The 20,268-nt window shown below is 47.5% G+C and overlaps 7 protein-coding genes across 7 annotated transcripts; 3 read left to right on the top strand and 4 right to left on the bottom strand.

Annotated features, from left to right (window-relative positions):
- Window positions 1-734: 734 nt before the first annotated feature.
- Window positions 735-3,972, bottom strand: FOXG_20084 (uncharacterized protein; the record flags this gene model as incomplete). Its single annotated transcript, XM_018400366.1, has 4 exons — window positions 735-1,679; window positions 1,744-2,778; window positions 2,836-3,637; window positions 3,687-3,972. 4 exons carry the CDS (start codon window positions 3,970-3,972, stop codon window positions 932-934), a joined length of 2,871 nt encoding a protein of 956 aa, XP_018246939.1. The 3' UTR covers window positions 735-931.
- Window positions 3,973-4,172: 200 nt separating this feature from the next.
- On the top strand, window positions 4,173-8,085 carry FOXG_09594 (uncharacterized protein). Its single transcript, XM_018388811.1, has 3 exons — window positions 4,173-6,427; window positions 6,476-6,809; window positions 6,864-8,085. Exons 1-3 carry the CDS (start codon window positions 4,473-4,475, stop codon window positions 7,485-7,487), a joined length of 2,913 nt encoding a protein of 970 aa, XP_018246938.1. The 5' UTR covers window positions 4,173-4,472; the 3' UTR covers window positions 7,488-8,085.
- On the bottom strand, window positions 7,355-8,496 carry FOXG_09593 (uncharacterized protein). The gene has a single exon (XM_018388810.1). The coding sequence runs from the start codon at window positions 8,444-8,446 to the stop codon at window positions 8,018-8,020; it is 429 nt and encodes a 142-aa protein (XP_018246937.1). The 5' UTR covers window positions 8,447-8,496; the 3' UTR covers window positions 7,355-8,017.
- Window positions 8,497-8,638: 142 nt separating this feature from the next.
- On the bottom strand, window positions 8,639-10,261 carry FOXG_09592 (uncharacterized protein). Its single transcript, XM_018388809.1, has 2 exons — window positions 9,566-10,261; window positions 8,639-9,511 (listed from the first exon to the last, which is right to left on the bottom strand). Exons 1-2 carry the CDS (start codon window positions 9,863-9,865, stop codon window positions 8,816-8,818), a joined length of 996 nt encoding a protein of 331 aa, XP_018246936.1. The 5' UTR covers window positions 9,866-10,261; the 3' UTR covers window positions 8,639-8,815.
- A 905-nt stretch (window positions 10,262-11,166) lies between these two features.
- Window positions 11,167-13,962, bottom strand: FOXG_09591 (uncharacterized protein; the record flags this gene model as incomplete). The annotated part of the gene is made up of 2 exons (XM_018388808.1): window positions 11,167-13,602; window positions 13,654-13,962. 2 exons carry the CDS (start codon window positions 13,960-13,962, stop codon window positions 11,290-11,292), a joined length of 2,622 nt encoding a protein of 873 aa, XP_018246935.1. The 3' UTR covers window positions 11,167-11,289.
- A 2,698-nt stretch (window positions 13,963-16,660) lies between these two features.
- FOXG_09590 (uncharacterized protein) lies at window positions 16,661-18,667 on the top strand. Its single transcript, XM_018388807.1, has 2 exons — window positions 16,661-17,017; window positions 17,071-18,667. Exons 1-2 carry the CDS (start codon window positions 16,793-16,795, stop codon window positions 18,448-18,450), a joined length of 1,605 nt encoding a protein of 534 aa, XP_018246934.1. The 5' UTR covers window positions 16,661-16,792; the 3' UTR covers window positions 18,451-18,667.
- A 208-nt stretch (window positions 18,668-18,875) lies between these two features.
- Window positions 18,876-20,166, top strand: FOXG_09589 (uncharacterized protein; the record flags this gene model as incomplete). Its single annotated transcript, XM_018388806.1, has 2 exons — window positions 18,876-19,185; window positions 19,244-20,166. 2 exons carry the CDS (start codon window positions 18,876-18,878, stop codon window positions 20,164-20,166), a joined length of 1,233 nt encoding a protein of 410 aa, XP_018246933.1.
- Between the last annotated feature and the right edge of the window lie 102 nt (window positions 20,167-20,268).

Below are 20,268 nucleotides of genomic sequence, written 5' to 3'. Positions count from 1 at the left end.
TCTTGTAGGAGCTGTTCATATCGATCTTCATTGAGTAGATTGACAACATAATGCCGTCTTATAGTTGTTTTGGATGCCCTGTACTGAGAAAACATGATTGGAGATGCTTGGATGAGACGAAAAATTGTAGTTGTGGACGAGAACTGAGAAAAGATTCGGATCCTGAGCTCAGGAGGGAGTTTAGAAAAGCAGTCCATGTTTGGTATTGTTTTTGGGCAGACACCGGGGGTTCTTCTGGTGGTGGTGATATTGACAGGTTGAGGAAAAGAATTGTGACAAGACAGGATCAAGCGCCTTTTTATTGAGCTCGTGATTATGCTTTTTGAGGCCGAATCAGCCTCACGTTGACTCGATTTATCTCTTTTGTGAATCTTAAATTTGCGACGGAACCTTCATAATCTAAACCACAAGAATGGGTTGAGTTTAGTCAGAGTGAACTCTTGATCACAGCCAAGATTAGTGGTTATAGCGAAAGTCTACTTGGTTTCTTGTTAGTTTTGAACGAATAAAAATATCAGCAAGGTTTGGGAGAACAGGCATGCAGTCGGTGGCAAGGTCCGACCTGAAGTAACGTGGGATTCACGCAGTAACATTCGTTCACAAAACCTTATCGGAATGAGAACCATATATACCAACTACGTACGCAACCAAAGCTCCGATGCGAATCTTATTTAATCACCTCATAATGTATCACAGGCGATATTTCACACTGCCTCAAAGTTTAGTAATAACAAGGTGTTATTCTTGATACGCTGACTGGATCTATCTTAAGAAGATATCGATAGATTCGTCCAAGTCCATACAAGCCGCTGTGGCCTTAACTTACATAAGGCTTTACCTATAACTGTTGCATCATGGCTCAGAGCTCAGAGATCATGGAGAAAGAGTGTCACTTAATACTGCCTGTCTTTGAGGAGCTAGCATAAGTATCTCAATCAGACTCCCACTCCTTCTTATCTCTCTTGGTATGCCCTTTATTCCTCCGTGGCAATGGATCAGACTCTGGCTTTTCTTTCCGTTGTGTAGAAAGAGGCGATGCAGAGGGAGGCGGCATCGGCCACCTCGAAGCGATACCTTGAGTGGGCAATTGGTAGCTGAGACGTTGCTCTCGAGCTTCCTCGTCCTCAGTTTCTACCGATGGACTACGTGGGCGAATATAACGCGCAGAGATTCTGTCCGATCTTCGACCAACTCGTTCTCGTGATGGGTCTCCGATGATAGGTGCTCCCTCTATCACGGTGGGTCTTTGTCCTGCACCTCGCTCATCCTCTGAGCTTTCTTGATCATCCTCTGAGCTTTCTTGATCATCGTCGAGGGTTTGGGATACCCGAGGCACTTGACTGCCTTCTTTGTGTGGTGTAACGTGTACGAAACAAGTAAGATCAGCCTGGAACAGATCGACGAGATGTACGAACGAGTGAACCACGCATGGAAGCCATGAAATCTCGAAGGAAATCTCTCCAGTTTGTAAATTATTTGTACCGTCAGGTCCTCGTTCGAAAAGCTTGTGAACATCGCTGTAGGTGTAATCTGTCGATATGATCCGTCGGACGTCTAGCTCCACCCTGCCAAGGAACTTTATACTTTGACCATGTCCTATTCTTCCGATCTCTGACAATATTAATAGTTCGAATAACTTCGGTATATCGCATGGGACCTCTAGGATTATTACTTTATCACTGAAGAATGGTGTTAGCGTCTGTTGATACGGCAGATGTATGCCTTTGCAAACTGTAAACTCACGAAACTAGCCGCTTGGCGCGAAATGTGAATTCTGAGACCTGGCCTCCGTAACTTGCTGCGCATATTAGAGTACCAGGTATCTCTTTTGAGCACTGTAAACTCTTGATAGAAACGATGAGGTAACCGCTCCCTTCCGACAAGACGCCCCGTCGTTCTGAAACAACTACAACTTCTCTGTCATCGATTATCGTATTCAGTTGAGTCTGCTTTCCCTTCTGGGACCTTTTATTTTTGTGAATAACGTCAAGTGAGGCACCATCCTCAAACGCAAGAGCTCGAGAACCAGACGCTTGTGTATCGCTCCTGTTAAGTTCGTCCGTCATTCGTTCTCGAAAATCAAGAGAAGTACGTTTTTGGCTCAGCATAGACTGGAGAATAGGATCACTCTCGGGACTGCTAGTGTGGCCTTTGTAAGAATAAGTGTCGAAAAATAGGGTGGCTCTTTCAAGTTCAGTATGAGCATCTCCCATGAAATTTACTCCAACATCTTGGGGCACGTCTGGATTCCAGAGCTCCCAAAATTCACCAGAGCATAGCATATCCATCGATAGCGCGTCTTCCGCTTGCCTCATGTCCCGAATTGTGCTTCTACTCTGAGGTCGCGATATATCAATGCTATCGTTGTCGCTCGTGATATCTTCTGGGATTTCGCCTTCGTAGCTGGGTAGTGACTTGAGGGCAAGGGAGCGCAAATGTCCGGCCAGGTGGTCCTCAAGACGCCCATTGACCTCATCTTCATCCTGGCCACAGAGAGGGCATGATGGGAACATCTTTGGTATCTTACGACTGTTTCTATTTGCCATGATCCGGAGCTGATTGTCGTTGAGCTTGCTGTTGTGAACATCTCGCATGTGAGCAATATACTCGGCACTGGATCTAAACGGGTCAAGGTCCCGATGAGAAGCGCAACGCCAGAACCGACGATGTTGTTGCAGGTGACTTAGCCACTCGTCACTATGGCTGTACAGTACATCTGGCTGATCGCAATCTTCAAAAAGACATATATAGGCATCCAAATCGTTGATCACATGGTTCCTAGGTATTTGGTAAGACAGCAAATCCCCATGATGATTCCAACGTAAAAAGACTTACTGCCACTCTCGATCGTCAAAGACTTGTTGAGCTGGAAGAGCATGAAGACAATACGGACAGGTAATATCTATAAGACCCACCAGTTCTTTTTCCGAGAAGCCTTCTGAAAGTGAGCTTGCCCCATGTTCTGTAACATTCATCTGTTTTTTCAGTTGCTCATAGCGCTTTTTGAGGGCCAATCCTGGGCTAGGGGGGAATATTAGAGCTTCATGTGAACCAAGAGCAACTGTCCTGCTTGCTGATACAACTGAAGGATTTGCAGCTGCTTTCTGAAAATTTACTGGCACCAGAGTGGTTGCACTTTTGACTTGGGAAGGTGTTGCCAAGGCTCTTCTCGACCTCTTGTTATGCTCCTTGGGCTTATTCTTCTGCGTCTTGGAGTGCTTGGACGATGCAGCTGACTGGGCATTTGGTAGCTCGACTGGTTTCTCGGCTTCTGGTTTCTGCGACTTTATTGTTGTGCTTCCCTGGCGATACCTTCTGTATAAGATGCGTTTCCTCCGAAGAAGCATTGTCTGAGCCAGTCTATCCTGAAGAACTTCGCCTAAGCCGGGGAATTTGTCACAAATATGATGTTTGAAGTGTTCCCGTAATATGTCCTCCACATCATTTCCTTCATCGTCTTTGATCTGAAAGCTACTTGCTTTGAGAGATTGAGTATCTTTGCTTGCCCGACGGATTGTATTAGAAATCTTGTTGAGTCTGCTGATCTCTGACGCTGCGTCCACGAGTCCCTTCTGGAAACCTTGGTTTGCATTGTCTTGATTTGAAGACTCTATCATGGAAATCAAGATTTTGAACACTGCCAGCAATTAGTTTCTATATTAAAAGGCCAATTCGGCTTTTCCTACAACTTTGGCATCGATAGTTCAGTGATTCCAGCAGGCCAATAACAACACCTGTAACGTCAGGGGCATATCTCAACCGATGGTCCATGGATGCTGAGCCAGGGGCAAAAACGCCTATTCCATTTGCCCAGCTTGAGAATCTTGCAAGCTGGTCCTCTACCATCGATAATTCCCGAGGGTGAATCGAAGCCGCGGAAAAGAGGCATTTTTGGAAAGACTCAAGACAATCATTGGCGCAAGCAGAGATTTTGGGCCCGTTTTGCTCAGCGTTATCGCTCGGTTCGGCCATTATTGACGGCTTATGCTGTCAAGCTTTAAGTTTGGTGTGTCAGGACAGCAAGGCGTTAGATACGTGTGCATATTGGGTGAGTGAGATAGTCAAGATATCTCTCAACCTATCGTGGACTCTTCTGATTGGTAGAATCGATAGAGTAGCATAGCACTTAGGCCCGCTGCTCTAACAAACCCACTTGAGTCTTGACCTTTTAACACCATGGAGATAGCTCATGGAGCTCTGGCGTTACAACGTTACATCACTACCTCTGCCTTTCCAATATTGAAATAGATTTTACTGCTATATACACTGCTATTATGAGAGGATTCCATGTCTCAACGCCCCTGTATGTTATGAGATAAGATATTCTTGCTATCGTCTCACCTTTACCCCGCCTCGTCTCAGCCGCACATGCACCATTTACCGCCCACTGGAATCACGCCAGAACTTGTCATCAGAACTTGTCATCAGAAGTCATCTTCCAGCATAGGCTTACCTCCAAGCCTAAAAATGTCATGGCAATATCTTCAAGCCCAAATACCGACTCCGGCCGCCAAACCCTTCTTCTGGACACGGTCGGAACGGTTCTAGAAGTGGCAAAAATCGCTCGACTGAACGAAGCCAACTCTAAAGTGAAGGTCTTCTATAGCCACTTGACCTACCACTGTTTACGATTACAGGAAGCTCTTACTAGAGCGCGACAAGATGCATCATGCCTCAATAACGATTGTCTCGACCGAGCGATCTCTCATTTTGGGGTATTGATACCAGAAAGCGGCTTAGATGAGTTTCCGGCCTTTTCCGTGACTCTTGAGTTTCGACTTAAAATGTTGAGCCTTTGGTGGAACGAGACTTGCCGACGAACAGATGACGCGAAGCTAGACTTCGTAAGTCGTTGGTTGAGACAAGACATCACAGAAGAAGAGAGATTGGAAGTGGATGAAGCACTGGAGACGTGCGCTGATGACCTGGATAAGCAGCTCCCCGAAATATCAGTCCAGAAGAAATCCAATGATTTCCCGACTCTGCACGATGGTGAACCACCCTTTGCAGTTTGGAAAGTCGCAAAATCCATCTTCGATGCACTTTTAGAGTGCAAAAGTTGCTCGTGTCCTTCAGATCACGAGTTCAAAGCCAAGCTTGAGTTAGGGACGTATCGATCGCGTGAGAAGAAGCCAGTCCTGAAACCTAGTCGAAGGCCGAATCGGAAACACGATGGAGACAGTGACATGGGCAGTTTTGAGATGGATATGTTTCTATGTATGGAGCATGATTGGCACGAGTTCCGAATTCAGGCTGCGAAAGAAACAATTGTCCGCTTCAGTGGCCATGAAGAGGCTAGTCCATGCTCAGAAAGGAAGACTCGGAGTAGCAAAAGGATCGAGAGGCTTTGCAAGCCAATCATAGAGATCCGAACAAGACCGTTGCAGCGTCTTCTTGTACGATTGAAGAGCGGCCACTTATTCGAAGTGCGGCCCGAAAAGAGCAACTTCCAGATTGACAAGACCACGGAGCCTATATCTCTTTCCGGATGCTTTGACGAGAGGAAGGACTTCTTTACCGAGAAGACTAAGAGAATTCTTTCGCTTATCATAGGCTATACCGTACTACATCTCTACGGCACGTCATGGCTACAGCCTGGTTGGGGCTCGTCAAACATCAAGTTCTTCCAAACGACAGCCTGCAAAACACCTCTCAGACCATTTGTTGAAGCCCAGCTGCGCAAGACAGATGACCCCGGGGATTACGAAGATGAATGGACCGAAGAATTTGACTCTGGGCATAGCTGCCCCGAAATGGTTGCTTTGGCGGTGGTGTTGATGGAGATCTACTTCGTGAAACCTTTTAGACAGCTCGCAGAGATGCACAATATCCCTCTCATCGATACTAGAAGTGGTCGGATTACCCTGATGGACGTGGACCAGGTATTCTGGGGTGATGAAGAGGGAGAAGAAGGCTGGCGAACCCAGATCCCGGAGGACTCCCCTTTGCTGGAAGCTATCGACAATTGCCTTGATGGAGAGATATGGGAGGACAATGAAGGGGATCGTTTAGATGTTGAGGAGCTCAGAACTCGGATATACGAAAAGGTTGTTAGGCCGCTAGAGCTTCATCTGAGACACGGTTTCAGTCAGATCCAACTTGATGGAGTCGACCAATATGCAAAGAGTCTGGACTTTGGGAAATGGGGCCAGGTAATTACGACGAAAGAGACAGACCAATTGCTCCCTTTGCCCGCAGGGCAAACCACGAGCCGCGTTCCATCTCCAGCCTTGCTTCTAGCACAAGGCCAGTTTGACATCAACGCGATGTTCTCTCGATCATTCCAGCAAGTCTCGCATTTGCAGGCCCAAGTACCCTCTTCATTATCCCATCTTGGCTATGCGCTAAGTGACGATAACCTAAGCGAGATGTCTCAATTCTTTGATGACCATGTGAATGATGGAGATAAATCCATGGCTGAGGCTGAGTAAGTCGTTGGGCTCAATTCAACCACACTCAAACTAACACCTGGTAGAACTGAGAAGTACAGAACTTGGCGATCGGAGTATGAAGATGTCTACAAGACATTTGTAGGGGACTATATTAATCAAAAGCCAACACAACCTGTCAAAATCGCCATTCTCGACACAGGTATCGACAGAGATCATCCTTTCTTGGAACTATATGAGGATAACATGAAGGGGAAGAAGAACTTTCACAATGCTTCTCAAAAGAATGTGCCGGATACGAATGGGCACGGGACATTCGCAGCGAACCTGATTCTAGATTACGCAAGAGACGCGCATTTGTATATTATCAAGATCGCGGACAAGAAGAACGCTACACCTGATGCCGCTATTGTGGCAAACGTGAGTATCATCGTAGAGCTAGCGATGAAGAATGGACTAAGCTAACATCATTAGGCGATATACCATGCCGTCGACAAGTGGGCAGTAGACATCATTTCCATGTCCTTCGGCTGGCCCTCATCCGATATGGTTGGTCACGACGCCCTCGAGGATGCTATCGACCATGCATACTCTAAGAAGGTACTAATGTTCGCTGCTGCGTCCAATAGCGGCGCTCGATTGGGCAGAGCATACCCAGCGAGCAACCCGCATGTCATATGTGTACACTCCACAGACACGAATGGCGAAGCTTCAGGCTTCAGTCCAACAGCCGAACCGAACTCTATTAACCTCGCAACCGTTGGCGAGTCCGTCGAGTCAGCATGGCCAACACTTCTGAGTCAAGACTCAAGGTGCCTGCAATCTCGATCGGGAACGTCATATGCCACCCCGATCATGGTGGGTATTGCAGCATTCCTCTTACAATATGCAAGCCTCCATCTTCCTCAGAAGCAGGCACTGGCTTTGAAGAGGAGAGAGAAAATGGAGGCTTTGTTGAGGAGATGCGCGATTAGAGGACCAAACTATAAACCACGGGATGACTACTTTTATGTCCATCTTAGTTTGCACAAGCATAATCTGTTTGGAGGGGAGCTGGATTGGGTGAACTATGAGATTTCGAGAGCGCTGAGAACATGACAGTATAGCAATACATGATATCCTTTGAACTGCAAACTTTTGACCGTAGCTTTTGTAGTACTATCACCCATCATCTGAGTCCTCATCCTTTGGAATGGCACAGAGAACCTCCTCGTCCCCCTCCATTAACGTGTCCTCCTCAAACCCTTCATCCTGGGCGCTGGGTTCTTCAACCGCAGTGATCTTGAGGCCGGTTTGTTTGCGCTTCACATCTTGAAGATCAAGGTTAGCTCCTTTGGTGTACTGATCTTCGCTCTTAATCTTGCCAGTCTTCTTCACTCGGACCTTGCTGACACGAAAGGCAAAGACAAAGTTACCTCCCTCCCACTTGGTGCCTTGACTTGTACCAGCCTTTCCCTCAATGCCAGGGCCACCGCCAATAGGTACAGTACCGCCACTCAAGATTGTGCCATCGACTTCCACAGAAAGGTTTCCACCGACAGTGCGCGACTTGAGCGTAGTAGCGGAAGCCCCGGTCACAGATTTCAGTCCAGTGATGATGTAAAGTGGTTTAGAAGAGCCAGATCGCTCTAGCCATTCGCGAACATCCCTAGATTCGACACAATTCTGGAGATATTCTGACGTTGGAATAAACTCAGTGGTCTCCAGGGTCTCAAACTTGAATATTTCCTCATTACTGATGTCGTCAGCTCGTCAATCCGTCGACAAAGATGCAAAACTAACATTCTTTCTACCTCAGCACCAATGTCTACGCCAAACCCAAGAACACTGAGAAACTTGGTCAGGATTGAGAACTTTCCGCTTCGCAGTTTCTCCGTCGTGTATTGAACTTTCTTCTTTTCGGTTTTGAAGACGCCTGTTTCTTCAGTCGGTGGAGAATGGATGAGGGGTATGTGAGGCTTCTTGACAGAGCTGATGACATTGCCGAGTTTGATGGGGCCTTCTGGAGGATAGTCCCATGTTGGAGCGTAGAAGTAGAAAAGGTCTCGATTGGCCATTATTCAGAACTGATGGTGTGTCTTTGAGAAGCAGTAAGGATATCATCGCGATATATAAGAATAGTAAAGGGTGAATTAGGCATCAACAGGGTGCGGGGGTTTGACGCCATTCATTGGCGGCAACGGATGGCATAGCCTCATGAGGCCGCCGAATCCAACTTCTGAGGATAGATCCTTGCCATATTGGCTTGTTTGGGGAAGAAAAGCAGGCGTGGAAATTTAATGAACGTGAGAATCTAATTTTATTGCCTATCTTTTTGAATATAGAAGCAGTCGCCAACTTTTAGACCTCCTGTACTTGAAAGCTCCACTAATTTCTGATCTTGACCGTCCCTGTAAATGCGATATCTCTCAGCAACATTGACCATCTTAATCCTTTCGCTTCTCGATCTTAGGTAGGCCAAGCCATATTATAAACAGAACAGCCAGAATAGCGAGAATAATTGGCTGAAGAACCTGCACTCCCTTGGCCTGCGCAATTGCACCAACCGCAAAGGGCAGCACAGCCGCACCGCTTCCACCAAACGCAGCGGCGAAGCCGATTGCGCTGACGTGTAGATGTCGCGGAAGAAGCATTGTAAGTGCAACAATAACACAAGGGAACATGGGTCCTAAGAAGAAGCCCTGCAGCGAAACTGCCACGGCTGAGACGTGGAATTGCGGCACGAGCCAAAAAATGAGCTGCAGGCCCATGGTGATGGGAATGAAGATCATGAGTGACAATTTGACACCGATCTTGGGAATCACCATGCCTAAAACCAGACGTCCGATCGTGATGCCGAGCCAGAAACCGACAGCTGTCATTCCAGCGTCGAAAGGGTCAGCGTTACGAACACGCAACATGAATTGCACGACCCAGCCGCCAAGAGCGACTTCGGTACCAACGTAACCGAGAAGGAAGAAGGCACAAAGCCAAACAACACGAGCATGAGGCTTGACGAAGAGAGCGGCGCGTGTCCCTTCGTTGCGGGTGCCCTCAGTGTGAACAGTCTCGCGATACTTCTGAGCTGTCTTGGGCCAGAAGGAGTAGGTGAGAGTTGCGGTCTCCAGAACAGCCATGCCAAGCTAAAATACCCATTAGCAACCGTGTAAAATGCAATGGATGTAAAGAGAACTTACAAGCACGTAGTAAAAGTCATACCAGCCCAGATTGGCCTGAGTGATCATGCTAGTCGCAATAAGAGGGCTAACCGTTCCTCCAAGTCCATAGCTCGCATGCATAAAACCCAACAACTCATTAGACCTTGCCAAATTGCCGATGTATGAGTTCCAAGCAGCAAGTCCAATGCCATTACCGAGACCTGCGAGGACATATGCCAAGACAAGAACAGGATAAGGCGGATGCTGCGATAAGATAAGATATGTCAGCGCGTGGCATCCTCCGCACATGAAGGCGATCCACCGTTGACCGATGTTCATGTGAAGATAATTATTGACAGCTGCTGAGACGATGAATCCGACGAACGGCGAGAGGAAGATGAGTGAGACAACGAGGTAAGAGAGCTCGTAGTAAGTCTCCAGATAAGGGATCAAAGCTCCGTATGCAGCATCGTTGGCGCCTGAGACGAAAAGACTCCAGTAGACAGCGCCGACTCGAAAGGCGTTGCCAATGGGTTCATTCCACTTCTCTACAACGAGAGTGGCCCTCGGAGGTGCAGCTTCATCGCCTGAGCCAGTGAATTGATCAGACTCATGCGCATGGTCATTATGCGATCCCAGCCGACGCCCAGCTGTTGATAAAACTGGGTTCGGCTGTTTTGGCGTTGAACCGGCTTCGTGAGTGAGACTGAGAGTTTGTTTGTTTGTTTGTTTGTATATTTTTCGTCTGGGTGGCTGTAACGAAGCCAGATCTCCTACTGGAGCAAAAGACGTGCTGAGCTAGCTAGGTACAGGGAAACCCCGCTTCCTTCACCATCCAGCATACCAATGGCACAAAAGGTGCTGTATTTCTCAAGCCCGTCACCCGTCAGCGGGTTCGGGGGCAATCTATTGTCGAACTTTTTCCACCGACCAGAATTCTCTCGCGCATCACTACATCTGCCGACGCAGTCCACAATCTCCAGTAACCAAGTTGTAGCTCGTAGTCGACTGTCGCGGCGGCAGGGAAAAACCTCGGGAAGGAATCAGAGGCCGACGGTGCGGCTTGCCTTCAAAGGAGAAAAACCCATCGCAATCGGCGTCGTTGATCGGGAGGATGTCGCTACCGATGCCATGGGCATCGTCCTCCGATATCTAAGGCGTTCTGGTTCTGAGGTGCCGCCATTAGATCCGACAAAGGTGTTGTCAGAGAAGGCGAACTCTCCAAAATTCCTTCTCTGAAAACTGCTGTTAGGGAGCCGATAGCATCCCCGCAGTTTTGTGTGGTCGCGTGGCCTGCAGAAAATCCCGCTCCTAACACGGCACTAACAGTGCGTGCCAAGAAAGAATTTTTACAGGGGAGAGTTGAGTGAGACTGAGAGTCTCGAGTTCAAGAGCCTGTGTAGGGTAAGACCTGGACGTAGCCATCGTGAACTGGACTGAATTGAATTGACACCTCAGCTTTTTGAGGTTGTGCAGTTATAAGGATCAATTGAAGAGCCAAGAATTTGCTCAGAGGGCGCATAAAAAAATCTTCTTGACTCATCGGCGAGAATGGCGGGGGATTGCGCTAACTCACTGGGGTGCTTATCGGAGCCAAGATGTGGCGAACTCGGGCTCTACAGCACCGAGGGCTTCTGAAGGCAACAAAAAGGCGCTCAATTCAATCGATAATGCCATGCGACAGCGTTCTATGTATATATAAGTCCCGTAATAACTCCATTGATACACCAAACCATGGATCCAAGTAAGCCAAACGGTTTTCGTCATACAGTACTCTTCGCTATTTGGTAAGGAATCTCCAGCGGGGCTTTTGGCGCCTCAACCACAGAGTGTCCACCATCAAACACTGTCGGGATCTCATGTCCCGGGCTCATCAGATTGAGTAGCCACATAACTAATAAAATGCATATTACCCTAATTTTGGGTGCTGAGAGATCTGAGAAGCCTGGGATCTTTTCCAGCCAAGTCCAGAAACGAAGTCTGCCGAGCTTCTCATCTTCTGCGCCTTGATGCATAATGATCCTGACGATGTATCCCGTTGAAACAGCAACCGAGTGACTGATCAACAGAAATATTGGTACGATAATTACCAGAGTCCTCCATCGGTCTCCCATGAGCGACCCATCGCCGAAGAGACCATCGACAATGAGAATACCATCGGTATCGGCCGCGAGGAGGATGTGAAACTGGAGGATGTAGGTCTCCAAAGAGCAACGACCTAGCCAAGCCATAGCTTTGGAGTGATAATTGCGAACAGGGCCCGAGACATTCCGCATGGCGATAAAGCCCAGTACTGGTACAAGAGATACATATGGATGCCATTTTGCGTATGCAGCCATACGGAGACCTGAAGTGGCATAAAAGTAATGTATCGTAGCGAAGACGCCAGTCAGAGCAAGCGTTACACGAAGCCGTAGATGAATAGGCATCTCCAAGTGCCGGTTGGCAACGGCTGTCAGCATACCAACATAGACGATGAGCATGTCGAGTGTGACACGGCGATACCATTGCTTGTAACTCCACTGGATCTTGAAGACAGTGTTGAGAATCCCAAAGACCCAACGCGTAAGAGCCGTCCCCATGAGGATCATCGACAAAATGAGACAAGACATGCAGATCTTGGCCAGCATAACCTGCAAATCGCTGTTGTACCTTGGTCTAATCGCCATGGTCGCGTAAACGACGAGGAACCAGAAGGACACGAGAGGGGAGAAGTAGTAGAACATGTAGTCTGTGTCCATAAAGTACGCGAGACAACAGCTGAGTATGTTGAGGCGCAGTAACGTGGCTGCGACACGGTTGAATGAGAAGTCGTTCTTGTTCAGGAAATAAAGTGTATGTCCGTAGCCGGTTTGGAAGAGATATGCCGCAATGCAGACACGGATGAAGACGTAGATTGAGCCACCTTGTGCGCCTGTCCAGTAGCAAATGAGGATGAAAGATTGCATCCATCCTTTCCACTCATCGGTCTGATCTCGTGAGAGGAATGGTTGGTTTGACTCTTGCATGTCTACTGAGAGGTCCTCTGGAACAGGTGACTTGATGCGACGAATGGTAGCTAACATGATTGCGATACAAGGAATGCAAAGCGCGACTAAATCTTTGAGTTGCCAAAGCTTGCTACCTTTTGCCATCATCTGTGTGCGATCAGCGTAGTAGCACATCAGAAGTGCTAGTACAAGGCATCCGGCTTGCATGTTGAGCAGCTTGAAGCGAGGCTGGCCGGGACTTCGATCGGCGAACATGTCCAACACCTCGCAAATGATGCAAGCAGCCAGATACACGATTCCGAATGCCACAACGGAAAGCTGCACCAATGGCTTGACACCATAGTCGGTACAGCACGTTCTTGAATAAGGATACGGCTTCATTCGATCCAACTTTGCGTTGCATCTCATGTTGAGAAGAATATTGGCTCGAAGCTCTGCGATGTGAAACTTGACATGAAAGCCGGTGCGGAGGGGATCGCGCCAGATCTTATCTTGACCTTCGACAAGATTGGCGATAGACCAGACAAACGGAATGCTGAAGTCATCCTCCTTTTCAAGAAGCCAATCCTGCATCTCGATCACTTCTTGCGCTCTCCGGCCTCTGTCGATAATCCTCTCGGTATCATTACCCAAGTATCGCGGTCCAGCGGGAGGTGCATAAAAGATCTGGTTTCCAATACCATCTCGTGGATCCATCGGTGCGCCGAACCAATCTTCATGTGGTGTATTATCGCCAATGAATTTGTCAACTTTTGACAGATGATCCTGATATGCCGAGAAACGATCATCCCAGGGATCAAGGGCGGTAGAGTTGATACCTCCATAGTGAGGATGAGTATACCATGCGCCTGCAGATATGTAGATCAATGCCGGGCCTTTCTGATCTTCAATCGTTGGAATCTCTGTCTTCTCCTCTGCATAAGTTTCGAGGTGGCTGACGAACTGTTCTCGACCTGGAACACCATGTGATGAGAGATAGACGTTTGCGACGCGTTCTATCCTTTGACCGTGATATGTCATGTTGAAGGATGTCGTCTTGGTGTACAACCTGGCTGCATTATCTTTTTGGTACTGCTTATTATCGAGCTATCATCTTGTCAGACCAAATCATCTTTAGCGCCTCTTGTGATGGCTTACCAGGCTAGCTATGGCAAGGCCAAGATTCTTGGACGTCGAGTCGCCAACAATCACAATTGGACGGCCCTCAGTGCATCTGCGGATGTCTTGCGAGTTGTAGTGATTGAGGATACATCCATCAGGCTGCCATTGCTTAAATGGATCCCGATTTCCATGCTCATCACGAATCGGGTCAATCCACCGACCTGTTTTCTGAACCGCGCGACAGCGATAAGGATCATCTCCAGGGAAAAGAGTTTTGAACGCCACCAAGGCTAAGAAAAGAGTTGCAAAAACGACAGGTATCGATCTGCTCCGTGATTTGTTCATCTTGTCGTACGGCTTGCAATAAAATATCTTTTTTGGTTGCTCATAAGCAGATCCATCAACCACGCTTTAAAGATTGCTGGGAGACTGAAGTTGTGAAGAGGCCGCGTTGCGCCAAGTGAAAAGGGGATTCAAGTGAATTCCTGCCAAAGCCTTCCTTGCTCTAACCTCATTGTGGCCTCGTGCGCGGATCGGAGATAATCGCTATTTAAATTGGCCCCTCGCCTAAAGCGCCACAGACCCTCATTGCTCTAAAATGTTTGGTGACAAGCGCCTAAATAATGAAGATGCAGAGTGTTTAATGGCCAACGTGGGATCTTCTCTCCTAGAGCTTAACGTTAACAGTGTTAGCTTAGCGCTAACTAAAAGTCGCTTGCATGGAGGGCTACTCTAAGGAGGTCACCCCTGTCTTGGCGCAACGGAAGGCTCAGGCTAGAAAGCTGCATCTCGAGGTCGAATGTCACTGATTTCCACGCTGCTAAACTTGAAAACCTTAATTTTGGATATAATCAAGCTGGTATGTGATAAAGCTAAATCCAAGCGGAACTATTACTTGGCAGTGAATATGCTAAACTCACTGCTTCTAATCAGTTGATGACCGTGCTGAAGGTCCAGCAAATGGTCACTTGAACGGCCGAGGCTAGAGGTCAAACGCAAAAGCATTACAAGCTTGCTTGGCGTTGGAAGACGATATCGGCATGACTATTGAGAGACAATCCCGAATCTCGTTCTCTGACTCAAGATGCGAGTATGGCCTGCGACTGTTGCGTATTTGGAGTATAGGTATCTCGCGGAAATATTAACAAGGTTCATACAACCTCATTGCTTAATTCTGCAGACTAGAGAAAAACCAGGATGGTCAGAGATGGGAGGCTTAGTGGCGTGATGAGCTTATTTTGAATCGTCAGGGAAGAGTGACTAAGTTCTCTGTGCTAATCTAAGCTCTCAGCCACAAGTCTCAGCTGCAAATAACACATCTGGCTCACAACTTAGACATTATACCACAATGCCTGAGCCAGGAAAGAGTGACATTTGAGACATCAACGGCTCGCGGCACGTCAGCCCTGACTTACTGCTTACCAGTTCGCTAAGCCTGTTAGATGCTCTCAGCAAACTTGAGAAGCTCATATAAGCATCAATACTATCGAAGAGAAGTCTTGTTGGTATTTTGCTCATGATTAAGGTTGAGATGTCTCAGAAGGGAGTTCCTTGCGGAACGTCATTGGAATTAAGACATGCTATTCATCGCCTAGCTCTCCAGTAAGTTCATTTCGACCAAGAGTTCGAGGTTTAGTAGCCAGGTACACATTTCTCGTACAGGAGGTCTATTATCAATATACTATATACGCGACATAGAGACCATTCTAAGTCAAAAGCACTTGGTGAATCTCAGTCGTGGCAAAACAAGCCCGAAGGAAGAATTCTGGCCGCCAACATGATGTTAAACAAATGACGAATTGAACGAGTGAATGGTATTGAAAAAAAATTATTAAAAATTTCTCACTGTTCAGAAGCCGAGAGATTGCTCTTTCTGAGAAATTTCTTATGGCCGCGACTGAACAGGTCTTGGAGAGGCTTTGCGCGCTATAGGTAACTAAGATATTGACCGACCTTGCCAACGAAGGCTATAATTTTAAGCTCAAGTCTCAATGCTTACTTTGAAACGTGTGCAAAGTTTTCGATGAATCTGATTAGCTTAATATAAACTTTTAAGAACATCTGGGCCCTATCTTAAGGCGTGGATTGCATCATGTTCTGTCAAAACCGTCACATTAGTGGCTCACTGAGCCCCGCGGTTTGAAGTCGCGGCGGGTTTCATAGATTCAAGACCACTAAATAAAAGTTTATCACATCACCATGCATAGCTATTCGTGCTGTAAACCATTGACTCTTAGGGTAATTAATGCTCATTCTCGCCCTGCGGAGCTAAATTATTCTTATCCGCACCCCATTGAGTTGCCCGACTACCTCCAGCCCGCAAAGAGAATTGAAACTGGCCTGAAGTTTGATTATTAAACATTTTACAGGTCGGCCTCATCAACGGCAACATGATATCCCGATAAAGGCACCTCTCTTATTTCGCTTGTATATAATCTCATATGAATGAGTCTCAGCATCAGAGCTCAAAACTTCAGCCCAGTTCATTGGCTTTTCATGAATGGCAGCTCTCATTATCCTGTTTGGGTGCTGGAGAGCTTACCCTAGACACATCGGTTTGGATTTGTCCTTGAAAGGGCAGGTAACAAACCAACATGACACGCGACCCCAACCTCCGTGGTTTTTCTAAGTCTCGTGAAACAATCATGGAATGACTACGTGACTCAGAAAGGAAAACAATTCCTACCAATCGACAAAGGGCTGTGCCTCTCCCAGGAATGTGATGTTTCCCGTCTCACTCAAAATCGAGACTTTTCCTATTAGTAGTATTCCCGTTCTACATCCAAGCACCTCGGCAAACACTCTTTCATCGGCGAACGGACAAGATCTTCTCCCGACGTCATCAGATTTCGGTGCATGTTTTTCCGCTTATTCCGTGCCATGATGCCGGCGCGCCATGCCAATTCAAGATCTTGCGTTGCATTTTCCCCGCAAGTTTCATCACCGCTTCCCCAGATTCCGAAAGCTTGACCAAATACAGTAACCTCAACGCCGGTCGTTGAAAGCTCGTGAGGTTTAGCCTGTTAATTTTTAAGGGCTTCAAGCATGGCAGATGTAAAAGGGCCGGTGATACGCCGACCGGGGTCAACTTCTGGTTGCCGAAGATAAGTATATGGAGTCATGTAGTTTACCATGAAGTTGAATGACTAGGTAGATGATCTGACAGGTTTTCAAGATGGAGTCGGTATATCGTTTGTTGTTGTTGGCAGCACTACTGCCTTTCTCTGTTGCCGTAAGTCCCACGGTTGATCTTGGGTATAGCAAGTACAAAGGCAACGTACTTGACAATGGCGTTTCGGAATGGCTTGGTGTTCGTTATGCTGCCGCACCAGTCAAGGACTTGAGGTTCAAACTTCCTCAAGATCCTACCCGCATAAGAACGGTCCAGGATGCTACCAAGGTAGGTCACGCCACTTCTCCGTCGGCCCAATGACCCCTGCTAACATTCTGCAGCGGGGAACAGTATGCATCGGAACAGATGCTGATCCCAAGATCATTGGCGATACTCAATCTGAAGACTGCCTCTTCCTCAACATCTGGGCACCAACAAAAGCCTCAGCGAAGGACAAGCTTCCAGTATATATCTATATCCAAGGCGGCGGCTTTAATGGCAACTCAAATGCCAACGCAAACGGCACTGCTCTGGTCGTTGCTGGCGACCTGGACATGATTGTTGTTTCCATCAACTATCGCGTTGGTGTATACGGCTTTCTCAACGATGCTGACCAGATCACACCAAACGTCGGTCTCCACGATCAGCGAAAGGCGTTTCAATGGGTCCAGAAGCACATTTCCAAGTTCGGCGGTAACCCTGACCATGTTGTCATTGGTGGCGAGTCTGCTGGTGCTGCGAGTGTCAGTCTGCATCTCAGCGCTTATGGAGGCAAAGATGAAGGTCTTTTCCACGGCGCTATTGCCCAATCTATCTCGTTCGGATCTCTCCTTACCGAGAAAGAATCTGTGTATCAGTTCAACACTCTGGCGGTGCGACTAGGCTGCGTTGGCGCGAAAAAGGATATTCTTCCCTGTATTCGTTCCAAGTCGCCCCAGGAGATCCAGAAGATCAACAAGAACCTTCCGAACCTCGGTAGCACTACGCCACCTCAGTTCATGTGGACTCCCAGCATTGACGGCAAGCTCGTTCCTGATGTCACCTATCGGGTTTATGAGGAGGGGAAGTTCGTAAAAGTTCCTCTGATGACTGGCGATGACACCAATGGAGGCACTAACTTTACGCCTGTCAACACATCTTCTTTGGTGGAAAGCAACGAATTTATGAAGGCCAACTTTCCCTTCCTGACTCTGGAGCAGTTGGGGCAGATCAACGAACTCTATCCCAACAAAAACGAGTCTTGCCCCAATCCTGGATGCTGGTGGCGTCAGGTCAGTGACGTCTACGGAGATATGAGATACATGTGCTCATCAATGTATATCTCAAACGCACTGTCACTCCATGGAGTTCCCAACTCTTGGAACTACTGGTACGACGTAGAGGACCCAGCTCAGATGGCCGCAGGTTACGGTGTTCCTCACGTCGTGGAGAATCAAGCTGTATTTGGACCAGGACCGGGCTCGCCAGCCAGCTACCTCAATGGCGGGAAGAACGTCCCCGTGGTCCCCGTGATCCAAGCCTATTGGACAAGCTTCATTCGTACCTTGGATCCCAACACGCATCGTGATAAGAGTGCTGTCAAGTGGGAGCAATGGACTGAGAAGGGCCGTAAGCGAATTAAGTTTGAGACCGGTGGAAAGACCAAGATGGAGAGGCCTAGCAAGGATTTGCAGAAAAAGTGTGATTACTGGGCCGATATCGGTCCAAGTATTCGGCAGTAAATGAGATAGGGTTGCAAGGCGCGAGATCAGATGACACGTCTTGCGGAGAAATCAACTAAGTTCTCTGCGGTGATATAAGCTCTCAGCCACAAGTCTCAACTGCAAATAACACATCTGGCTCACAACTTAGACATTATACCGCGGAGAAATCAACACTCCAATATCAAATTTAAGTTTTCGAAACACCACGGTGACAAAGACTACCGTTTGCCTGTGCAGAGGAATAGCGCCTTTTGAGACGGCTGGATTATTCTGTTGGCTATTCTAGTCAATGTTGGGGTTTTCAGCATTAGAACCGAGTCTCTGAGCACAATATAAGAGCGATCATCCCCTTAGCTGCCATTTGAACTTCCTTTTCTTCAACCTTACTCATATCATGACCAGGAATTCATTCCACTTATCCCTTCACTCTAGGAAATGCCACTATGACTTTCATACAGGAGCTGCCTAATGAGCTCATCCTGATGTTGGTAGTTGACATGCCTCTATCTGCTTTCGCCGCTCTACGACAGACATCCAAACGTTTCAATGAAGTCACGATTGTCACCTTTGGGAGAAGATTCTTTCACACCCGCAATATCATGCTCCATGAGAAAAGTGTCCAGAATCTTGACTCCATCGCGAAACATCCCGTATTTGCATCTTGTGTTCGCAAGGTTGGCTTTTCACCCACCCGCGTGAAAAGTGACTGGTATGGGTTTGAAGAAGAATGCGAGGCCCGTCAGCACTATGGAGGTAAAGAACAACATTGAGCTCTAGGAATAAGGATGAAGAAGTACTAACATTACATTAGTAGAAGAAATGACATTTGAGAACATGCGCGGTATACCTCAACGACTGCCAGCCACGGCCTTCATATTCGCCGTAGACCAGGCCTTTGCGAGACTTTCAAATTGCAACACGATCTCGCTCACTAATGCCCAGCGACCTTGGGGCTTACGTACACTTATAGCAGACGAGCTTTCGGAGGTTCAGAGTTATGAAGAGTCCCAAAAGTTCAAAGGCAGATGGTTTATCCGATATTTGATCGGGTATATCTTTGCCTTGAGCATCAAATTTGGCATGGAGAATATCGAGATCTTTGCCGACAAGGTCTGCCACAAACCTTGGAAAGGGTTGCCTTGCCAGTCTTGCAGCACTATCGGGATCTCTGATATCTGTATGGCACGACCTGCTGCTAGCTCGAACCTGAAGGCCTTGAAAATGACCGTCCACACACATTATCGGGCTTGGCCAAACGACGCGTTCACCCAGTTGATTTCTTGCTTTCCCCAACTATCAAGCTTAACATTGGACTTTGACACTAGGACTTATGAGTGCCTCTACTTCTCGGAATTCAAAATACCAGGGCTCAAAGAGCTCACCCTCTGCTGCAGATATTGTCACCCAAGCGAATTAGCACACGTTATAAAGCGACATGAAGAGACCCTGGACCGTGTGGCTTTCCACGATGTCTACTTGACAAATCTGCCAGACTGGCTCTTGTTGATGGACGTTTTGTGTAAGATGTCGAACATACATGTACACTTTGAGTGGTTCAAGGGGAAAGAAGGGATATTCTGGGTTGGGCGTACTTCAGGCAGGCCAGAGCTCGATGCGTTGTACAGGGAACTGTATAATACCAGTGATTTGAGGAATGACAATGACAAAAGAAAGATGCGGGACTTGCTCCATCAAATTGGCGATCAAGATGTCTGGGCAGCCATTCAGTTGTGAGCCAGATGTGTTATTTGCAGCTGAGACTTGTGGCTGAGAGCTTAAATCAGCACAGAGAACTTAGAACTTAGGGCAGCCATTCGTTAGAAAAGCATAGTTCTT

This window comes from Fusarium oxysporum, chromosome 11, assembly GCF_000149955.1.
Source record: "Fusarium oxysporum f. sp. lycopersici 4287 chromosome 11, whole genome shotgun sequence".
Taxonomy (NCBI): Eukaryota; Fungi; Ascomycota; class Sordariomycetes; order Hypocreales; family Nectriaceae; genus Fusarium; species Fusarium oxysporum.
This window is presented reverse-complemented; position numbering and strand designations above follow the sequence as displayed.

Coding starts and splice junctions, on each gene's coding strand:
- FOXG_09594 (XM_018388811.1), top strand. CDS start 4,473: ATGGCAATATCTTCAAGCCCAAATACCGACTCCGGCCGCCAAACCCTT. Junction 6,428..6,475: donor AAATCCATGGCTGAGGCTGA/GTAAGTCGTTGG, acceptor AACACCTGGTAG/AACTGAGAAGTACAGAACTT. Junction 6,810..6,863: donor ATGCCGCTATTGTGGCAAAC/GTGAGTATCATC, acceptor TAACATCATTAG/GCGATATACCATGCCGTCGA.
- FOXG_09593 (XM_018388810.1), bottom strand. CDS start 8,446: ATGGCCAATCGAGACCTTTTCTACTTCTACGCTCCAACATGGGACTAT.
- FOXG_09592 (XM_018388809.1), bottom strand. CDS start 9,865: ATGAACATCGGTCAACGGTGGATCGCCTTCATGTGCGGAGGATGCCAC. Junction 9,512..9,565: donor ATGACTTTTACTACGTGCTT/GTAAGTTCTCTT, acceptor TGGGTATTTTAG/CTTGGCATGGCTGTTCTGGA.
- FOXG_09590 (XM_018388807.1), top strand. CDS start 16,793: ATGGAGTCGGTATATCGTTTGTTGTTGTTGGCAGCACTACTGCCTTTC. Junction 17,018..17,070: donor CGGTCCAGGATGCTACCAAG/GTAGGTCACGCC, acceptor AACATTCTGCAG/CGGGGAACAGTATGCATCGG.